This window comes from Lepidochelys kempii, chromosome 23 (genome assembly GCF_965140285.1).
Source record: "Lepidochelys kempii isolate rLepKem1 chromosome 23, rLepKem1.hap1, whole genome shotgun sequence".
In the NCBI taxonomy this organism is placed as follows: domain Eukaryota; kingdom Metazoa; phylum Chordata; order Testudines; family Cheloniidae; genus Lepidochelys; species Lepidochelys kempii.
Genome location: NC_136402.1, coordinates 18,791,314 through 18,811,897, shown reverse-complemented (window position 1 = coordinate 18,811,897; position 20,584 = coordinate 18,791,314). Strand labels below are relative to the sequence as shown.

Here is a 20,584-nt window from a genome sequence, read left to right as displayed (position 1 = left end):
GCTATCTCAGAGTCCTGCCAGCCCAGCCCTGCCCCCCCCAGCCCTGCCGGTGCCCCACGCGCTATCTCAGAGTAGCCCTGCCCCCCCCAGCCCTGCCGGTGCCCCTCACTCCCGACCCGCAGCCCCTGCCAGCCCAGTCCTGCCCCCCCCAGCCCAGCCCTGCCGGTGCCCCTCACTCCCGACCCGCAGCCCCAGCTCCCCGCACACACCTGTGTGCACTGGTTCAACTGGTAGCCGTGTGGCAGTTTCCCGCGTGCCCTGTTGTGCCAGCCTGGCCCTGGTGGCCCAGGGGGGGGGGGGGGGGGAGCCCAGAGCAGGTGGGGGCGGGGCGGGGCGGGTTCATTTAATCCTCAGGCAGCCAGAGCAGCTGAGATTGGAGCAGAGAGAAATTAACCGGGGGGGGGGGATGCGAAATGGGGGAACCAGGCTGGCACCCGGACAAGGCAGAAGAGGGGGCTGCGGGTCGGGAGTGGGGGGCACCGGCAGGGCTGGGGGGCAGGGCCGGGCGGGCGGGGGGCTGCGGGTCGGGAGTGGGGGGCACCGGCAGGGCTGGGGGGCAGGGCCGGGCGGGCTGGGGGGCTGCGGGTCGGGAGTGGGGGGCACCGGCAGGGCTGGGGGGGCAGGGCCGGGCGGGCGGGGGGCTGCGGGTCGGGAGTGAGGGGCACCGGCAGAGCTGGGGGGGGGCTGCGGGTCCTATTCCCCCCCTTCCCCGTCTGCTGTCCCTCACTCCCGACCCGCAGCCCTGCGTGGGGGGGACCCGGGGGGGCTAATCGCTGTTTTTTGGCTCCGCCGAGGCAGCTTTAAAGGATTTGCAGCCGGGGACCCCGAGGCCCATGAGGGGCCCTGGACACTGACCCCCCCCGCCCGGCCACGGGAATCCGGCATTAACCCGGGACGAGCTGGCTCCGGGCGGCGGGAATGGGGGGCAGGGGCCGGTCCCCTTTGGGGGGCGCCGACTGGGGTCACAGGAGCTCAGGGGCGGGGCCGGTGTTGCCGGGGGGCTCCCAGGGTGGCCCCTGGGGCTACCGGGTTTGGGGCGGAACCGGGCGCTGGCAGAGGGGACGTGGAGAAAGACGCTGAGGGGCGCTGGCTGGGGAGAGACACCCAAGGGGGGGGGAGATTCATGGGGGGGCTCCCCAGGGTGGGGGCGTGGCAAGGAGCCAGGCTGCCTGCGGAGGGGGTTGCTGTAGATTTGGGGGGCAGTGAGGGGGGGTTTCTCCATTCCGGGGGACACATGCTGCAGGATCTTCAGGGAATTGGGGTTCACTGGCTCCGGGGGGTTGGGGGGCCGAGGGGTGGGGATCCGTTTGAGGGAGATCTCAGCGGGGTGAGGATCGGGTGGGGGGGGTCTCAGGGGGGTGAGGAGCCGGGGGTGCAGCCAGAGTTTTGGGGGTGACGTTCCATACTGAAGGGGAAGATATTTAGGGTCTCCCTAAGAAATTCTCAGGCACCCCAATGGGGGGCAAGGGAAGCAACTGCCCCCCCAAACTCCCCGTCACCCCCCGCCCCGGATTAAAGGGGGCGGATTCGCATCCTAAGAAGCGAGCATCCCCCAGCCAGTGGGACTGGGGGAAACTGAGGCGGGGCGGGACCGGGGGGCGTGTTAAGGAGATGGCTTGGGGGGCCCCACTCCCCCCCCCGGGGGGCCCCACTCCCCCCTACCCGGCTGCGGCGCCGCCGGTCCCGGCTCCGAGCAGGTCTGAACTCATGGACTGCACCAGGCTTCCCCCACACTGCACCGCGACCAGCCAGCCCCACACCCCGCCCCACACCCCGCCCCAGCGGGACCGACGTGCCAGGCCACGGGCGCCCCCCTGCTGGCCATGCCTCGGAACTCAGGGCCCCGTCCCAGGACGCCTGGGTTCCCACCCCAAGCGTTCACCGCCCCGCCCCCCCCCCAGCCCGGACTGCCGGGGAGATCAGCCCCCCCACGTACCCCCCACGGCCCAGACTGCTAGGGGAGCGCACCCCCCACAACCCCCCCACATACCCCCAGACCCCCCAGGGCCCAGACTGCCAGGGGAGAGCACCCCCTGGCCTGCTCCCCACCCCATAGTGCCCCCTCCGAGCCCCCCCACATCCCCCCCAGCCCAATGAGTCACACCAGACACGGGGGTCTCTCTGGGTTTCTTTTACTGGCCTCTGTCGGCTCATAAGGCACCAGCCGGGCTGGGGGGGCACATTGCATAGTCGGACTCTACCCCTTGCAATGGGGGGGCTGGGGAACGATCCCCCCGGGTTGGCAGAGCCCCCCTCCATGGGGAAATGGGGACAAGTGGTCCAGACCCGGGGGGCTAGGAGGGAAAGGAGGGGTGGCTACAGGGGGGTGAAGATGAATCGTGGGGGACAGGAGGACAGTGGGGGCAGGGCCAATGGGGGGGTAGAGAGGGGATGGGGGCAGGGTGAGCTGAGGGGAGCCCTGGGGCAGCAGATACATCGGTACAGCCGCCACGAGCTCCCAAGTGTGGACGTGGCCTGAGGTGCAATATTTTAAACCAGTTTAAACCCCGGGTGCAAATTTTAAACCACTTCAAATCCCGAGGGGGATTTAAACTGGTTTAACTTTACATCCGTTTAAGCACCAGCCACTGACCTGGTTTGTAAATTGAATTAAGAGCATCCACATGGGGCTTTAAACCAGTTTAACTCCTCCTTAAAGAGAATTCAGAGCGTCCACACAGGGATTTAAATTGGTTCTCCAACCAGATTAAGTCAAAGTGGAATCGAAGCAACAGGCTGGTTCCTCTGCACCCACCAGCAGTGACATTCTCCAGGCTGGGTTAGTATAAAGCCTTGTGCGGCTTGCTGGGGGGGTCACGGGGGTCTGGGATCAGCAAGCTCTGCCCTGAAAATCCTGGGGGGCCCTGCCACGGGGGAGCCGTGAGCATGCCCCGCTGCCCTTGTGCGCCCCCACACCGTTGAGGGTCCAGGGGAAGCCGGAGAGAGGCCTGGGGCGCCAGCGGGTCGGGGGGCGGGTCTTGGCCGTGGCCATGGATTCTTTGGGCGCCGCGAGGAACCGAGGAGCTGGGGGATGGCATGAGCCCCCCATTTCACAGTGCAGGCCGCCTCCAAAGGAGCGGGGAAGAGTCATTAAGTGCACTAAAAGTGGGGGTGCTGCAGAAGACCCCTGAAATGCTTAGTGGTGGGGGGGCAATTGGGGAGCTGGGCAGGGGGAGGGGCCCTGTACTTCAATGACTGGGAGATGGGGGGCAGCAAGGGTCACCCCAACTCCCAGGGGACTTTTAACGGTCCCCCCCCCGCACACACCGTATTGGGGGCAACAGGCGGTGCCCCGCGGGATCCCCCCCATGTTTCAGGCCGAGCTGTGGGGGGCCCCGGCCGGGCTGGGGGAGACGTCATCCCCCAGGATCTGGCAGAGCTCGGCCAGGCGCTGCTGGACTCGGGGGACCCCGGCCAGCTGCGTCTCCAGCCGCTGCTTCTCCTCGGTCAGCGAGAGCCGGGCGGCCGCGTCCAGACGCTCCAGCTTCCAGCCGCCCTCCCCGTCGAACTGCAGCACGTGGGTGTGGTACTTCCTGGGGGGGGGCAGGGTCAGCGGGGCCCCTCGCTCCCGACCCGCGGCCCCCAGCCCTGCCGGCGCCCCTCGCTCCCGACCCGCGGCCCCCGGGGGCCCCTCGCTCCCGACCCGCGGCCCCCAGCCCCTGCCGGCGCCCCTCGTTCCCGACCCGCGGACCCCGGGGGCCCCTCACTCCCGACCCACAGCCCCTGGGGGCCCCTCACTCCCGACCCGCGGCCCCCCAGCCCTGCCGGCGCCCCTCGCTCCCGACCCGCGGCCCCCGGGGGCCCCTCGCTCCCGACCCGCGGACCCCAGCCCTGCCGGCGCCCCTCGCTCCCGACCCGCGGCCCCCGGGGGCCCCTCGCTCCCGACCCGCGGCCCCCAGCCCTACCGGCGCCCCTCGTTCCCGACCCACAGCCCCTGGGGGCCCCTCACTCCCGACCCGCGGCCCCCAGCCCTGCCGGTGCCCCTCGCTCCCGACCCACAGCCCCTGGGGGCCCCTCACTCCCGACCCGCGGCCCCCAGCCCTGCCGGTGCCCCTCGCTCCCGACCCACAGCCCCTGGGGGCCCCTCACTCCCGACCCGCAGCCCCCAGCCCTGCCGGCGCCCCTCGTTCCCGACCCGCGGACCCCAGGGGCCCCTCGCTCCCGACCCGTGGCCCCCAGCCCTGCCGGCGCCCCTCACTCCCGACCCGCAGACCCCAGCCCTGCCAGCGCCCCTCGCTCCCGACCCACAGCCCCCGGGGGCCCCTCGCTCCCGACCCGCAGACCCCGGGGGCCCCTCGCTCCCAACCCGCGGCCCCCGGGGGCCCCTCGCTCCCGACCCGCGGCCCCCAGCCCTGTCAGCGCCCCTCGCTCCCGACCCACAGCCCCCGGGGGCCCCTCACTCCCGACCCGTGGCCCCCAGCCCTGCCGGCGCCCCTCGTTCCCGACCCGCGGACCCCAGGGGCCCCTCACTCCCGACCCATGGCCCCCAGCCCTGCCGGCGCCCCTCGCTCCCGACCCGCAGACCCCGGGGGCCCCTCGCTCCCGACCCGCAGACCCCGGGGGCCCCTCGCTCCCGACCCGCGGCCCCCGGGGGCCCCTCGCTCCCGACCCGCGGCCCCCCAGCCCTGCCGGCGCCCCTCGCTCCCGACCCACAGCCCCCGGGGGCCCCTCACTCCCGACCCGCGGCCCCCAGCCCTGCCGGCGCCCCTCGCTCCCGACCCACAGCCCCCCGGGGCCCCTCACTCCCGACCCGCGGCCCCCAGCCCTGCCGGCGCCCCTCGCTCCCGACCCACAGCCCCCGGGGGCCCCTCGCTCCCGACCCGCGGCCCCCCCAGCCCTGCGGGTACCCGGGGGCTGGGAACAAAGGGCCATTGTCTGGCCAGGGCCTGGCCATGCCCCCCTGCCCACGCTGGCTCCCGGGGACGGACGTGGTGGCTGCTGGGAGGGGGGCCGGGGTTCTGGGTGGGGGGGGAATGAGGAGAATCCTTGCAGGGGACCTGGGGGGGCTCGGGGAGAAGAGGGCAGAGAATTGGGGGGGTGCTATGCAGGGGGGCTGGTGGCTGGGTGAAGGGGGGTGCCGGCATGTGAGGGGGGGGTGATATGTGCCGCGGGGGGCGGGGGGCTCCCTGCTGGGGGGACCCCTGGCTGGACTCTCCCCCCACCCTGGCACTGGCCCCGCCCCCTTCTGCATTGTGGTCAGGGGTGGGGTCAAGATCCAGGGGCGGGGTCAGGGTTATGGTCAGATGAGAGCTGGGGTCGGGGTCATAGGTCAGGAGGCGGGGTTAAGGTCAAGGGCTGGGGTTGGGCTGGTTGAGGTCAGAGGTCAGGATCGGGGAGTGGCCCATTGGGAAGAATGGGGTGTATCATAGCGGGGGTGGGATGGGCCGTACCATAGCGGGGCAGGGGGAAAGGGCCGTACCATAGCGGGGCAGGGGGAAAGGGGCCGTACCATAGCGGGGCAGGGGGAAAGGGGCCGTACCATAGTGAGGGCCGGTGGGTGATGGAGAGCAGCGAGATCCCAGCATCCTTTGCGGCTTGGAAGATGCGCCCCTCGACATCGATGCTCACGGCGCTGGTGCACTCGTCCAGCAGGGCGTACTGCGGCCTGGGGGGCAGGTGTCAGGATGGGGGGGGGGCAGACCCCGAGCCAACTCCCCCCCCACGCCTCCCCCTGGCAACAAGGGGAGCAGCTACCACCCCGCCCCCCAAATCCTCCCCCACCCCCATCACCCCCACCCTCAGGGCCCAGCTCGGGGGGGGGCAGGGACTCAGCTGCAGGGGGGCGGAGGGGGGAATCCCTGGGGGGGGAGGGGCGTCCTGGCGGGGGTCACTGACCTGTGATAGAACATGCGGGCCATCCCCATTCGCTGCTTCTCACCCCCCGACAGGACGTCCTTCCAATCGCAGACGGCCTCCCAGCCTGGCCCCGCCCCCATGGGGGAAAGGAGATGCCTCATTGGTCACTCGCTTGGGGGGGGTGTTAGTTCTTCCCCCGTGACCCCCCATCACCTGCTGACCCTCCCCCCCACCCTGCCCCGTCCCCCCTATGGCCCCCCCTGGCCCGTCCCCCTCCCTCTGCCCCCATCACCCGCTGACCCTCCCCCCACCCCCCCCACTCTGCCCCGTCCCCCCTATGGCCCCCCCTGGCCTGTCACCCTCCCTCTGCCCCCATCACCCACTGACCCTCCCCCCACCCCCCCCACTCTGCCCCGTCCCCCCTATGGCCCCCCTGGCCTGTCACCCTCCCTCTGCCCCCATCACCCGCTGACCCTCCCCCCGCACTCTGCCCCGTGCCCCCCGCACCCACCTCCCTCCCGCTGGACGATGTAGTTGAGGTTGACGACGCCGAGGATTTGCTCCAGGTGGGCGTCCGTCAGCCCCTTCTGCGCCATGTCCTGGGCCGTGTCGGGGTAGATCACCTGCTCCCGCAGGGAGCCCACCGACATGTAGGGCCTACGGGAAACATGGGGGGTAAACAAACTCCTGGGCCCCCTGCTCTGACCCACCGGCCCCCACTGGCCTGCCAGAGCCGGGGAGAGAACCCAGGCGTCCTGGCTCCCAGACCCCGCCCCAACCACCAGACCCCCCTCCCCTCCAAGCCCGGCAGAGAACCCAGGCGTCCGGGCAGCCCACACCTCTGGGGCACGTAGAACATGCGCTGGGGGGGTGGTTTGTAGAGGACCCCCCCGTAGGCCGGCCAGAGCCCCCCGAGGATCCGGAAGAGGGAGCTTTTCCCGCAGCCATTCGGGCCAGTGATGAGCAGATGCATGTCCCCGTCCACCTGCAGGGGGAGCCAGAGACGTGAGACCCCCCCCCTGCAGGGGGGCAGAGAGAGGGAAACCCTGCCCCCCCCCGGCTCCCAGCCTCCCCCGGGGTCTCTAGGACGTGGGGAGGGCTCAGAGATGGGGCAGGGCCCTGCTACCTGATACCCACCCCCCATGTGAGCCCCACGCCAGGTTCCCAGCCCCCCCCCACGACTTCCCCTGGCTCCGCCCCTTCCAGCCCCCTCCCCAGCTCCTCCCCCAGCCCCCCTCACTCCCTGGGCTCCCCCCAGCCCTGCCTGTGCCCCTCACTCCCGACCCACAGCCCCTGCTAGCCCAGCCCTGCCGGTGCCCCTCACTCCCGACCCGCAGCCCCCTGCTAGCCCAGCCCTGCCCCCCCCAGCTCTGCCGGTGCCCCTCACTCCCGACCTGCAGCCCCCTGCCAGCCCAGCCCTGACCCCCAGCCCTGCCGGTGCCCCTCACTCCCGACCCGCAGCCCCCTGCCAGCCCAGCCCTGACCCCCAGCCCTGCCGGTGCCCCTCACTCCCGACCCGCAGCCCCCTGCTAGCCCAGCCCTACCTGTCCCCCCAGCCCTGCTGGTGCCCCTCACTCCCGAACTGCAGCCCCCCGCTAGACCGGTCCTGCCCCCCCAGCCCTGCCGGTGCCCCTCACTCCCGAACTGCAGCCCCTGCTAGCCCGGCTCTGGGCTCCACTTTACCCTGAGGTTCAGGGCAGCCACCACCACGTCCCCGGTGGGGGTGATAATTGGGATGTTTTCACAGATGATTCCACTTTCCACGTCCACGACCCGGCCTGGGGGGCGAACGGAGGCAAAGGGGGGAGGCAGAGAGAAAGAATTAACCGCAGGGCTCGTCCCATCCAGCAGGGGGTGCGGGGACACACACATTTCAGAGAAGACCCATTTTAGCAGGACCCACAAAAATGGCTGCCACGCTGCCCCAGGGCTCACCACGAATCCTGAGGGGTCCCTCCACGCGCACCCCGGGCCTCATCACGGCTGTGGCCTGGTCCCCGCCCTCCTCTTCCTCGCCGGGCCGGGTAAAGCGCCCAAGCTGCACGTCCTCAAAGACATGGAACATCTCATAGACCCGGGCGGTGTAACCGGCCAGTTCCGTCACCTGCGGGGGAGGGAGTTAGAACCCAGGCGTCCGGGCTTCCAGAGCGGGGAAAGAACCCAGGCGTCCGGCCCCCCCTCACCTCCTTGTAGGCGGCCAGGACTCTCTCGGTGGCGTCGGCAGCTGCGGTCAGCAGGTTCCTGGCCGTGGTAAAGGCCTCGGTCCTCTCACCGATCAGCTCCTCCTCCTTCATCTCCAGCGCGGCTCGCTTCACCTGTTCCGAGTCTGGGGAGGAGCAGGAATCAGGGGGGGCAGATCTACCCGCCCCGGGTCCACCCCCAAAACGCTCTGCCTCTTTCAGCAGCCCAAGCACCCCCTCGTGTGGATGGCACCCCCTTCTGGCAGCCCCTTCCCCCTGTGGCTCCCCGCTGCCCCACCCTCCGCCCCCCTGCTCTGGGACAGGGTGGCTGGATGAACTCCAGGCTGGGGCCCCCTCCCCAGGCAGGGATCTCGGCTCGGTGGGGAACACAGGTCTGCGGCTGACGCAAATGTCCATGGGGTGGGGGGGACGCAAGGCAGAAGACGGGGTGGGGGTGAGACAGAGCGAGTGCAATGGCCGGGCAAACGGGGCGTGTGAATCCGGCCAAGCCGCGCCCTGGCTGGCTGGGAAGGAAAGAGGCCGCCGGAGGCCTCTGCCTCAGCAAGCGGGAAAGGTTTGTGGGTCAAGGCAGACGACCACTGACTGGGAGCCCCCCAAGAGCGAATGTGATCCTGGGGGGGTACGAACGGGGGACTCTTGCGTAGGAGCAGAGCAGTGATTTCACTCGGGATCTGGCCCTGGTGCGACCGCGGCTAGGATCCCACCTCTGGGGCCAACAATTCCTGAAGGAATCGGCCTGCAGGCGAGAGACGCGAAGGGGGGACCGGACCCCTGTCTCTGTAGAGAACAAATTCACAGCGGGCTCGTCCATCCAGCTGAGGAAGGTCGAACATGAGCCAGTGACAGGGACCGGGACACCCTGGGAATAAGGGGCTGATCTTTACGGGGCAGATTCTCCCATTCTGGCCGTTTGGACTCAAGATGGGATGGGGCTGGGGTAGGTCTCTGGGATGCAGGGGGGGCGGATGAGAGGGGCGCCACGGTCCCGGGGTGAAGGAAATCCAGGTGGCACGTGGCTGATGGAGAATCGAAAGGGGAGCTCTCCGCAGTTAGACCCCACATTCGGGGCGCTCAGCTTGTCCTCTGCGGCCCACGGGAGCCAACCGGGCCCCACGCGAGGGAGGACGCCAGCGCCCCGCAGGGCAGACATCAGCGAGAGCCGGCACGGCCCACACGGGACCCACGGGGATTGAACCCCCGGCGGACGCAGGCAGGGAGGGGACGAAACCTGAGGGCGTGGAACGAGACGCGCAGGCCGGGAGAGACTCCAACCCCGGCGGGCTCGGCAAGGGGCCAGCGAGGCCCTGAGCCCAGGAAAGTGGCAGGGGGCCAAGCGCCGGCCGGCCACGATCAAGCCCCGTTTCCAGCGCACTGGGCCTGGCCTGGAGGGCGGCGCTTGGCTCCCTCGGCGGCTGGTTCCCCCCGTTCCCCGAGGGCCGGCGAGGGGACGATCCAGCCGCGAGCTCCCGTCCGTCTCCGCGGCGCGACGGGGCCCCTCGGGAACGCGGCCCAGTGCCTGGTGCCTGCAACGGCCGAGAGGGACCCGGGGGGGGCGCTGCGGGGGGCCAGGCCGGAGCAAGCTGGAAACGGCAACTCAGCCCCCCCCCTCACCTGGGCACCCCCAGCCTTCCCAAGAGCCCCCCCCCGTGCCCCCCAGCCTTCCCCAGAGCCCCCCGCCGGCCAGCCGCTGGCTCACCACTCTCGGAGTAGCCGGTGGCCGTGACGATGGGCACGGCCACCATGACCAGCCCGGCCGCGCTCCACACGTACTTCATGAGGAACTGCTCCAGCATGACGAACCAGAGCCGCTGCAGCAGCATCAGGTCCAGGTGGGCAGCCAGCGCCCCATAGCACCGCTGCAGCAGGGCCTGCTCCACCTGCAGGGGGTGACAGAGCGTCAGGGGCCAGCTCCGCCCGCGGGGGGGCGACAGAGCGTCAGGGGCCAGCTCCGCCCGCGGGGGGCGACAGAGCGTCAGGGGCCGGCTCCGCCCACGGGGGGCGACAGGGAGCGTCAGGGGCCGGCTCTGCCCGCGGGGGGGCGACAGAGCGTCAGGGGCCGGCTCCGCCTCCGGGGAGCGACAGGGGCCGGCTCCGCCTCCGGGGGGCGACAGGGAGCGTCAGGGGCCAGCTCCGCCCACGGGGGGCGACAGGGAGCGTCAGGGGCCAGCTCCGCCTCCGGGGGGCGACAGGGAGCGTCAGGGGCCAGCTCCGCCTCCGGGGGGCGACAGAGCGTCAGGGGCCAGCTCCGCCTCCGGGGGGGCGACAGAGCGTCAGGGGCCAGCTCCGCCTCCGGGGGGGCGACAGGGAGCGTCAGGGGCCGGCTCCGCCTCCGGGGGGGTGACAGGGAGCGTCAGGGGCCGGCTCCGCCTCCGGGGGGCGACAGGGAGCGTCAGGGGCCGGCTCCGCCTCCAGGGGGCGACAGGGAGCGTCAGGGGCCGGCTCCGCCTCCGGGGGGCGACAGAGCGTCAGGGGCCGGCTCCGCCTCCGGGGGGCGACAGAGCGTCAGGGGCCGGCTCCACCTCCGGGGGGCGACAGGAGCGTCAGGGGCTCACTCTGTCCGCGGGGGCGGGGTGAGTGAGGGACTTGGGGGAACCCCCATCCAGGACCCCCCCCAGGAGTGGGGACTCTGTGCTAGACAGGCTGGAGGGGGGAAGAGGGGTGACTGGCGGAGGGGGTGGAGTTCGCAGCACCGGGGAAGGGGAGCCCTTTTGGGGTGCGAATGGCAGCACTGAATGGGGTGCTCTGCTCCAGAAAGGGAATCTGAGGAAGAGAGAAGCAAGTCGAACCAAGATGAGAACCCAGGTGTCCTAGCTCCCATCCCCCTTCTAACCACCAGACCTCCCTCCTGGGAGGACCCAGGAGTCCGGGCGCCCAGCCCCCACCGCCCGCGGCAGGAATGAGGAAGAGGGCAGGGCGGTTCCGAGGCGTGAGTCCCAGCGAGCAGCCCCGGGCAGGGCCCAGTCCCGGGTCAGTCACCCCCGCACCCGGCCTGGGGCGGGATTCGAGGAACCGGGCGGGAGAGAAACGTAATCAAGGTGGAGGAACATGGCTGCGGAGCCGGAGCTCCCTGGGGCTGCTGGCCCTTTAAATCCCCCCCCCCCCCGCTCCTGCCCGAGCTGGGCGAGAACCCAGGCGTCGGGGGCCTGCCCCCCCTGCTCTGACCCAGCAGACCCCACTCCCCTCCCAAAGCGGGGAGAGAACCCAGGAGTCCAGGGTCCCCACCCCCCAGACCCCACTCCCCTCCCAGAGCCAGGGAGAGAACCCAGGCGTCCGGGGTCCACTCCCCCCTGCTCTAACCACCAGACTGCCCCCCTGCCAGAGTGGGGAGAGAACCGAGGAGTCCAGGGTCCCCACCCCCACCCCCTCCCAGAGCCGGGGTGAGAACCCAGGAGCCCTGGCTCCCAGCCCGCCCCCGCCCCCCAGACCCCACTCCCCTCCCAGAGCCCGGGTGAGAACCCAGGAGTCCTGGCTCCCAGCCCGCCCCCCGCCCCCGCCCCCGTCCCTGAGCCAGGAGAGAACCCCGGCGTCCAGGCTGCCAGCCCCCCCCGTTCCCCTGGCACCTGGTGCCCTCCGTAGAAGGCGATCTCCTCAGCATTGGCCAGCACCCGGGCATGCAGGGCAGCGCAGCTCCCCCTTGCGCCGGGCCTCCTCGGCCACCAGCTCCCCGAAGCGGGGCGAGCAGCCCCGCAGCACCTTGGCCGTCAGGCCGACCACCAGGCCGGCGATGGCCGAGGGCCAGGCCGTGCCGGCCCCCTTGGCCCGGGCCGCCCCCAGGAGGGCGTAGGTGGTGACGGCCACGTCCAGCACCGGCTTGGTCAGGTTGGAGTAGAGGTGGGCCACGGAGCTGGCGAAGGCCACCAGGTCCTCGGTGAGCGACTGGTCCGGCGCCCGCAGGCGCCCGTCCATGGTGCTGACCCGGTAGTAGGTCCGGGCCTGGAAGTAGCGCCCGTAGGCGTGGGCCACCAGGCGGCCACGGAAGGCCAGGCCCAGCCGGCCCTCCAGGTAGCGGATGGCGCTGTTGACGAAGGTGGCGGGCACAGCGATGAGCAACCACTGAAGCAGCTGCCCGGCGAAGCGCCGCGGGCTCTTGCGGACGATGGAGCGGGCCAGGCGCCCATCCAGCCGGGCCACGTAGACCGAGAGGAAGGTGCGGCTGGCCAGGGCCACCGAGTGCAGGGCCAGCAGCCCCGTCTCCGGGCACAGCGGGCCGGGGAACAGCAGCCGCAGGAGCCGCAGGAGCCGCCGCAGGAAAGCCCGGTTGACGCCGGGCGCGGCGTCTTCTTCCGGCCACTGAGCCACGGGCCGGCCGTGGCCCAAGTCGGGCCCCGCGCCGGTCGAGGCGGCCACGGGCCGGGAGCCGGCGGTGGCCCGGCGCAGCAGGGGGTACAGTTTCCGGGCACCCAGGGCCGCCACCGCCAGAGCCAGGGCCGCCCGCCCTGGCCGTCACCCCCCGGGCCAGCCGCCCGGCCACCTGGCTCGCAGACCACGGCATGGGGGTGCCACGGGACTGCCCCCCCTTCACGGCGCTGGCCCTTTAAGAGCCCCACACCCCCAAACACTGTCCTGCTCCGCGCTCAGCTGGGAGCGAAATGTCAAGCCCGGCTCCTCCCCGGTCCCACAATGCCCTGCCCCGGGGGGGCTGACCATAGAGACACGTCGGGGGGGGACGGGACACGCCTGGGGAGAAGCCCCGCAGCGGGCACTAGGTGGCGCTGTGGCTCCACGGATGGGAGACGGGGGCGGGACCCGGGGCGCGGGGGGCGGGGGTTATGTCCATCCTGCTGCCCCTGCCCCCAGTGCAATCGCAGTGACTCCGGATTGAGCCTGCAGGAGCTGAGATCTGAATCTGGCCCTGTGCCCAGTGCAATCCAGGGGAGATTCCGGATTGACCCCAGTGGAGCTGAGAGATCCAAAGCTGGCCCTGCTCCCATTGCAATCAGGGGTGACTCTGGATTGAGCCCGGGGGGGGGGGCTGAGATTCAAAGAGCGGGGAGACTCTAGATTGAGCCTGCAGGAGCTGAGATCTGAATCTGCCCCACTGCAATCGGGGGAGACTCCAGATTGAGCCCAGCCGAGATCCGAAGGGGGGGGGGTGCCTCTGGATTGAGCCTGGGGGAGCCAAGATCAGAATGGGGGGTGACTCTGGATTGAGCCAGGGGAGCTGAGATCCGAAGGGGGGGTGACTCTGGATTGAGCCAGGGGAGCTGAGATTTGAAGGGGGGGTGACTCCGGATTGAGCCCAGGGGAGCTGAGATCCGAAGGGGGGGGTGACTCTGGACTGAGCCAGGGAAGCTGAGCTCCGAAGGAAGGGTGACTCTGGATTGAGCTGGGGGAGCCAAGATCCAAAGGGGGGGGGTGACTCCGGATTGAGCCCGGGGGAGCCGAGTCGAGGGAGCAAAGATCTGAAGGGGGGGGTGACTCTGGATTGAGCCGAGGGAGCTGAGATCCGAAGGGGGGGGGGCTCTGGCTTGAGCCTGGGGGAGCCGAGAACCGAAGGGGGGGGGACTCTGGATTGAGGCCGGGGGAGCCGAGTTGGGGGAGCTGAGATCTGAAGGAGGGGTGACTCTGGATTGACCCCAGGGGAGCTGAGATTTAAAGGGGGGGTGACTCCGGATTGAGCCATGGGGAGCTGAGATCCAAAGGGGGGGTGACTCTGGATTGAGCTGGGGGAGCCAAGATCCAAAGGGGGGGTGACTCCGGATTGAGCCCGGGGGAGCCGAGTCAAGGGAGCCAAGATCTGAAGGGGGGGTGACTCTGGCTTGAGCCTGGGGGAGCCGAGAACCGAAGGGGGGGGCTCTGGATTGAGCCCGGTGGAGCTGAGATCTGAAGGGGGGGTGACTCTGGATTGAGCCGGGGGAGCCGAGTTCGGGGGAGCCGAGATCTGAAGGGAGGTGTGACTCCGGATTGAGCCTGGGGGAGCCGAGATCCGAAGGGGGGGGGACACTATGGATTGACCCCGGGGGAGCCGAGTCGGGGGAGCCAAGATCTGAAGGGGGGGGTGACCCCGGATTGAGCCGGGGGAGCTGAGCCAGGGGAGCCGAGATCCGAAGGGGGGCGTGACTCCGGACTGAGCCCGGGGGAGCCGAGATCCGAAGGGGGGGGTGACTCCGGACTGAGCCTGGGGGAGCCGAGATCCGAAGGGGGAGCCCCAGAATTCCTTCCTCTCGTATTCATTCGTGTCACACCCGTACGCGCGGGCCCCCCACGCCAGGCTCTCCCGGCTGCCTGGGATCGGGGGCCACGCCCTGGGGCTCCGACCCTCCTGCTTCGCCCCACGTCTGGCCAGGCCAGGTCCGGCACCAGCGTCCCTGCTTCCAGCCCAGCACACGCCACCTTTCCCCTCCCTCCTTCAGCTCCCTGCTCTAGGCCGTGGCCCGGCCCCGGGGGTCCCCCAGGCTCTTCGGGGGTGCACTCTGTCCCAGGTCTTACTGACTGTGCCCCAACCTAACTAGCAGAGGGGAAACTGAGGCACGAAGCAGGGGCAGCAGCCGGCAGAGGGAGCTGGGCCAGGAACCCCGGCGTCCTGGGCTCACAATCCGGGGCTGCTATCGCGGGCGCGTGATACCCAGGGGCAAAGGGCAGAGTCCCTGGGGGGGCCCGTTATCTCCCTCCCCACAGGGAACTTTTACAGCCCGGCTGCTCCTGGGTGAGGCAGCCCGAGGTCGGCCAAAGGGCAGGAGCTGGGAGAGAGAGAGAAACCCCTGATTGCCCCCCAGCCTGCGGGTGCCCCTCACTCCCGGCCCTGCCCCCCGCCAGCCCGGCCCTGCCCCCCCAGCCTGCGGGTGCCCCTCACTCCCGGCCCTGCCCCCCGCCAGCCCGGCCCTGCCCCCCCACCCTGCGGGTGCCCCTCACTCCCGGCCCTGCCCCCCGCCAGCCCGGCCCTGCCCCCCCAGCCTGCGGGTGCCCCTCACTCCCGGCCCTGCCCCCCGCCAGCCCGGCCCTGCCCCCCCACCCTGCGGGTGCCCCTCACTCCCGGCCCTGCCCCCCGCCAGCCCGGCCCTGCCCCCCCAGCCTGCGGGTGCCCCTCACTCTCGGCCCTGCCCCCCGCCAGCCCGGCCCTGCCCCCCCAGCCTGCCGGTGCCCGTCACTCCCGGCCCGCAGCCGCCCGTTCCGTGGGTTAACGCGGCTGCCCGTTGCTGTCACGGGGCGGCGCCTGGTTCCTGTGACGGGGAGGAGCAGAGACCCCCCCCATCTCCCCGCTCTGCACCCCAGGGTGCCCCGGGGGGGGTCTCGGGGCGGCTCCGGGCCGGGTTTCTGCAGGGGAGTTTTCCTGGTGCCTCAGTTTCCCCGGGGCCGGGAAGCGAGCGAGGGGCACAGGCCGGGCCGGGCGGGGCCGGGCCGGGGGGGGGGGCCCAGAACCAGGGTCCGGCCCCCCCGGCCCGGCTGAGGGCTCCTGGCCGCTGAGTCCCGCCCTGACGCTCCGCGGCTTCCCGCCCGGCAATTCCCAGCCACACCACTTCCGCCTCGGTAGCTGCCATGGCGGCGCTTCCGGTACTAGCTGTGGCGTCACTTCCGCTGGGAGCAGCACGGCGCTTCCGCCCCGTTCGGGTTTTATGGCTGTACTTCCGGTGCGGCCCAGGAAGCCGCCGCCGCCTCGCTAGATGTCATGGCTGCACTTCCGGTATGGGAGAGAATCTCTTCCGGCGCCACGAGGGAAGTGTTTCCGCCCGGATGGGAACTTCCGCTGATGGGGCGCGGCGCCGTCCGGTAAGGAAGCTGTGCGCTCATTGGCGGACGGCGGCCCGAGGGGGCGGGACTTCCTGTTCAGTTCCTATTTCCGGTTGGGGGGCGCGCAGAGCTCAGCTGGAATTTGCCCGTCGGCTAGAGGCCTGGTGAGGGGCTGCCAGATAGTGAGCCCCTTGGGGGCGGGGGGGCCCTGCCAGATAGTGAGCCCCTTGGGGGCGGGGGGGCCCTGCCAGATAGTGAGCCCCTTGGGGGCGGGGGGGGCCCTGCCAGATAGTGAGCCCCTTGGGGGCGGGCCTCTGGGAACGGGCAAGGAGGGTGCTGGGGGGGGTGCTCTCCCCTGGCAGTCAGGGCCTGGGGGAGGGTGATGGGGGGGGCTGTGGGGTGGGAATGAGGGGCACCGGTGATGGGCTGGGGGGGTGCAGTGGGGTGGGGAGTCATGGGGGGCTGTGGGGTGGGAGTGAGGGGCACTGGTGATGGGCTAGGGGGGTGCAGTGGGGCTGGGGGGGTGCAGTGGGGTGGGGAGTCATGGGGGGCTGTGGGGTGGGAATGAGGGGCACTGGTGATGGGCTGGGGGGGTGCTGTGGGGCTGGGGGGGGTGCAGTGGTGTGAGGGGCACTGGTGATGGGCTGGGGGGTGCAGGGGGGCTGCAATGTGGTGAAGGGTGATGGGGGGCTGTGGGGTGGGAGTGAGGGGCACCGGTGATGGGCTAGGGGGGTGCAGTGGGGCTGGGGGGGTGCAGTGGGGTGGGGAGTCATGGGGGGCTGTGGGGTGGGAATGAGGGGCACCGGTGATGGGCTGGGGGGGTGCTGTGGGGCTGGGGGGGGTGCAGTGGTGTGAGGGGCACTGGTGATGGGCTGGGGGGTGCAGGGGGGCTGCAATGTGGTGAAGGGTGATGGGGGGCTGTGGGGTGGGAGTGAGGGGCACCGGTGATGGGCTGGGAGTGGGGCTGGGGGGGGTGCAGTGGGGCAGGGAGTGGGCTGGGCTGACGCTCTCCCTCCCCCCTAGCTTCCCCCCCCCCCGTGGCCGCCATGAGCCTGCAGTGGACGGCTGTGGCCACGTTTCTCTACGCCGAGGTCTTCGCCGTCCTGCTCCTCTGCGTCCCCTTCATCTCTGCACCCAGGTGGGGCCCCCATCCCGGTGGGGGCAGGGAGCCAGGACTCCTGGGTTCTCTGCTGATATTCCCCCTCCTGGCGGGGAGCCTGCCCTGGTGCTGGGGGGCTGGGCTGGCCTCCCAGGGGTCTGGAGGCTCCATCTCCCGTTCCCCGTGGGGCGGTGGGCACCTCTCTGCTGGGGTCCCAGCGGAGTCACCCCTGTCTCTCTTCGGGGGAACCTGGGGTCTGCTTCTGTCCCCATATCCCTGCAGGGTTGGGGGGGCCTCTGGTGGGCTGGGCCTGGGCACATGATGGGAAGGAGGGGTTGGGGGGCTGCCTGTGTGATCCTCTCCCACTCCCGGCAGATGGCAGAAAATCTTCCGGTCCCGCCTGGTCCGGCTGGTGGTGACCTATGGGAACACCTTCTTCGTGGTGCTCATCGTCATCCTCATCCTGCTGCTGCTTGGTGAGCGGGGGGCACTGGGGGCCGGCCGGGGGGCACTGGGGGCCGGCCGGGGGGCATACTTACCCTTGTGACCCAACGCCCTTAGGGTGGGAACCTGGGAGCCAGGACTCCTGGGTTCTCTCCCTGGCTTTGGGGGGGATCGAGGTCTGGTGGGTCAGGGCTGGGGGCGGGGCCGGGAGCCCGGACGCCTGGGTTCCTTCGGGCTCCCGGCTGGGAGCGGGGTGCCCGGCGCATTAACCCCGTGCTGCCCCCAGACGCCGTGCGCGAGATCCAGAAGTACGACGACGTGACGGAGAAAGTGAATCTGCAGAACAACCCGGGCACCATGGAGCATTTCCACATGAAACTCTTCCGCGCCCAGCGCAACCTCTACCTGGCCGGCTTCGCCCTGCTGCTCTCCTTGTGAGTGCGGGGGGCCGGGGGGGCCCTGGGTGGGGGGTCGGGAGCGAGGGGCCCCTCCGCTGTTAACCCCTCGCTGCCCTGGGTCCCTGCAGTCTCCTGCGCCGGCTGGTGACGCTCATCTCCCAGCAGGCCACGCTCCTGGACGCGCTATCTCAGAGTAAGAAGCAGGCGGAGAGCGCCAGTGATGCGGCCAAGAGATACATGGAGGACAACGACCAGCTGAAGAAGGTGGGGTGAGGGGGGGCCAGCGTGGTGGGGGTGGGGCTCCAACCCACATCCTCTGCATCCGCAGGCTGCCAGCCCCCTTGCGGGTGAAGCTGGAGCCCTCATGAGGGGGTGGGTGTTTCAGGGGGTGGGGGACTCAGTCGGGGCCCTCAAGTGAGATCTGTCCGTGGGGGAGGGGGGTTGGGCCCTATGACCGAGGGTCTGGATGGCAGGGCCCTGGGTTCGGTTACAGGGGTGCAGGGGCTGTGGCTAGGCCTCGGGGGATGTGGGGCCCTGGCTTAGGGTATGGGGTCCAGCTGGGGTCACTTGTCTCCCCCCCCTCCAGGAATTGAAGCAGGCTGGCGTGGATGTCGGAGAGCGGCCGGCCGAGGGGCCGGGGGCCGCTGGCCAGAACGAGGTGCTGAAGGAGGAGCTCAAGCAGCTGAAGGAGGAGCTGGCCTTGAGCAAGAGGGGTGAGCTGGGAGCAGGGGCGGGATTTCCACCCCTGCAGCCACTCGGGGGTTAAGTCCTGAGGTCAGCGTTGGCCTAGGTTACCCCATGAATCCCAGCCCCATGGCTGGTGCGTGTCAGCTGGGGCCTGGCGGCCCTGGCCGAAGACAACCCTTCTGGGGAAACTGAGGCAGCTCCCGAGGCTGGAGGCGCTGCACAGTGGGGGACGGGGGCTCAGGCTCTCTGCACACTCGGGCAGTCCCGGCCACGCTTCGGGCTGTTCACCCCGGCGGGCGCTGGCTCAGCTATGCCCCCTCGGCTGCCGGGAAGGCTGGGCCGGTTCCCCACCGGGGGGGCCCTGCTGTGGCTAACCTGGGCTGCCCCCCCAGCTGTGGAGAAGGCGGAGAGCGAGGCGCTGGCCATGAGGAAGCAGGCTGAGGGGCTGACCAAGGAGTACGACCGGCTGCTGGAGGAACACGGCAAACTGCAGGTGGGGCAGAGGGTCGTGGGGGGTGGCTGGAGCCTGTGGTCTAGGGCAGGCCTCTGGGGCATGGGGGAGCAGAATGTGTTACAGAGCTGGGGGTGGGGCTGGGGCCTGGCAGCCCCCCACACACTTGGCCAGAGCCCCCCAGAGAGGCAGCACCTCTCCCACCACCAGGGGGCAGCCCAGCCATGCCTGGCAAGGGGCTGGCTGGGAGCTGATCTGTAAGAGATCCGGCTAGCTGGCCACAGGGGCCTATAAATAACCTGCTGGCAAGGGGGGGCTGTCAGCTGATGGGGTGGGGGGGGCTGTGGGTCAAGAGTGAGGGGCACTGGCTGTGGGGGTGGGGGGAGTTCAGGTCGGGAGTGAGGGGCACAATCAGAGCTGTGTGGGGGGCAGGGCCGGGCTGGCAGGGGCTGTGGGTTGGGAGTGGGGGGCACCAGCAGGGCTGGGGGGGGGCAGGGCTGGGCTGGCAGGGGGCTGTGGGTCGGGAGTGGGGGGCACTGCTGCCATGGGGGGGGGCAGGGCTGGCTCCCTGCCCTCCCCTGCCCAGCCCAGCCTGGCTGTGGGCTCGGTGCCCGGTGCCTCGTGACGGCTACGTGCAGGCAGGTGCGTCGGGCCGGGGGCGCGGTTGCCCAACCCTGCTCCCGCTGCCAGGGTGGGGCCCCGCGCTATCTCAGAGTGAGCTTCAAGCTTGAGAGAGCCTTTTGTTGGGGGGGGGGGCTGCGTGCTGGGAGTGAGGGGTCCTGGTTGGGGGGGTGGCGGCCTGGGAGCGAGGGTCCTGGACAGAACCATGGGGGGGGCCCTGCTGCGGGGAGGGGTGGATGGGGGAGCTCCACCTCAGGGGTCTGTCTGCCCCTCCTGACCCCCCCCTTGGTCTGTCTCTAGATGCAGCAGGAGGGACCCAAGGACAAGAAGGAGGAGTGACGGCCCCTCCCTGCCCCCCTGCAGCCTTGGCTGTTGCTTTCTGTAGGCGGAGCCTCTCGTGGACCACGCCCCCAGCTCCTCCGTGGGTGGAGTCTACAGTATTCGGTGTGGGTCAGGCTCCCCTCCCTTCCCCCTCTGCTCGCAGGAGGGGGGGCTGCTACGCTTACCCCATCACTGGGCTGTGCCCATTCCAAGCAGGGGTGTCAAGCCCCTGTGCCTCAGTTTCCCCTCTCTGTGACCTGCTCTTTCCCCCTGTCCTGAGCTGGGTGACCCCTAGATTTCCCCATTGGACCAAGGTTTGTGGGGAGCTGTGATTCTCCCCTCCCCCTCAAGCTGTACTCCTTCCTTGTAAGCCCTGTGTTTCTGGCAGGGGCCTAGCGCCCCACCCCCCGGCCTTTTTTGTTACTGGGGCCGGGTCTGTAGCGATCTGAGCTTTGCCTTCAATAAAGGGGTCAGACGCCAGGCTTGGGGCACGGCGCCTTGTTGAACGGTGGGTGGTGGGCTGCCTGGGTCCCCAACTCCATCTTCCCTGGGGGGCAAGGAGCCACTTGCTCCTGGCAAAGTGAGGCACTTAGGAGTCCAGCCAATGGGGTTCTGTCCCCACCCCCCTTTCCATCCATGTGCTTGTCCCTGCTCCCGGATGCCTGGGTTCTCTCAGAGGGTGACTCAGGGTAAATGGGGTGGGGGGCTGGTGCATGTTTGCCCCCATGAGTCAGGGCCACGGGGTGCCCTGTGACCAAGTCTGTGGCCCTGGACTTCCTCGGGGGTGTTTAAGCTGTGCCCAGTCCCTGACTCTCCCCTGCCCTGTGGAGTTTGGCAGCTCGGTGGGGGGCCTGGCTCTTGGGGGGCCGGGGGGCCTGGCAATGGATCTAATCAAACC

At 70.5% G+C, this 20,584-nt stretch overlaps 2 protein-coding genes across 2 annotated transcripts; one reads left to right on the top strand and one right to left on the bottom strand.

Annotated features, from left to right (window-relative positions):
* Positions 1–2,116: 2,116 nt before the first annotated feature.
* ABCD1 (ATP binding cassette subfamily D member 1) lies at positions 2,117–15,475 on the bottom strand. The gene is given in 12 exon segments (XM_078850109.1): positions 2,117–3,533; positions 5,480–5,605; positions 5,836–5,920; positions 6,308–6,453; positions 6,636–6,781; positions 7,480–7,574; positions 7,732–7,900; positions 7,980–8,122; positions 9,694–9,874; positions 11,558–11,617; positions 11,619–12,433; positions 15,415–15,475. Coding segments are annotated over 12 exon segments (2,247 nt in total). The 3' UTR covers positions 2,117–3,313.
* A 266-nt stretch (positions 15,476–15,741) lies between these two features.
* On the top strand, positions 15,742–20,166 carry BCAP31 (B cell receptor associated protein 31). The gene is made up of 8 exons (XM_078850332.1): positions 15,742–15,829; positions 16,689–16,803; positions 17,140–17,240; positions 17,495–17,642; positions 17,735–17,870; positions 18,193–18,319; positions 18,686–18,786; positions 19,666–20,166. The coding sequence occupies exons 2-8, from the start codon at positions 16,712–16,714 to the stop codon at positions 19,702–19,704; spliced, it is 744 nt and encodes a 247-aa protein (XP_078706458.1). The 5' UTR covers positions 15,742–15,829; positions 16,689–16,711; the 3' UTR covers positions 19,705–20,166.
* Positions 20,167–20,584: the final 418 nt, after the last annotated feature.

What these genes read in the sequence shown, in the direction of transcription:
- BCAP31 (XM_078850332.1), top strand. Translation starts at nt 16,712, where the DNA reads ATGAGCCTGCAGTGGACGGCTGTGGCCACGTTTCTCTACGCCGAGGTC. An exon ending in ACAACGACCAGCTGAAGAAG is followed by an intron (nt 17,871 to 18,192) that starts GTGGGGTGAGGG and finishes CCCCCCCTCCAG; the next exon opens with GAATTGAAGCAGGCTGGCGT. An exon ending in GCTGGCCTTGAGCAAGAGGG is followed by an intron (nt 18,320 to 18,685) that starts GTGAGCTGGGAG and finishes CTGCCCCCCCAG; the next exon opens with CTGTGGAGAAGGCGGAGAGC.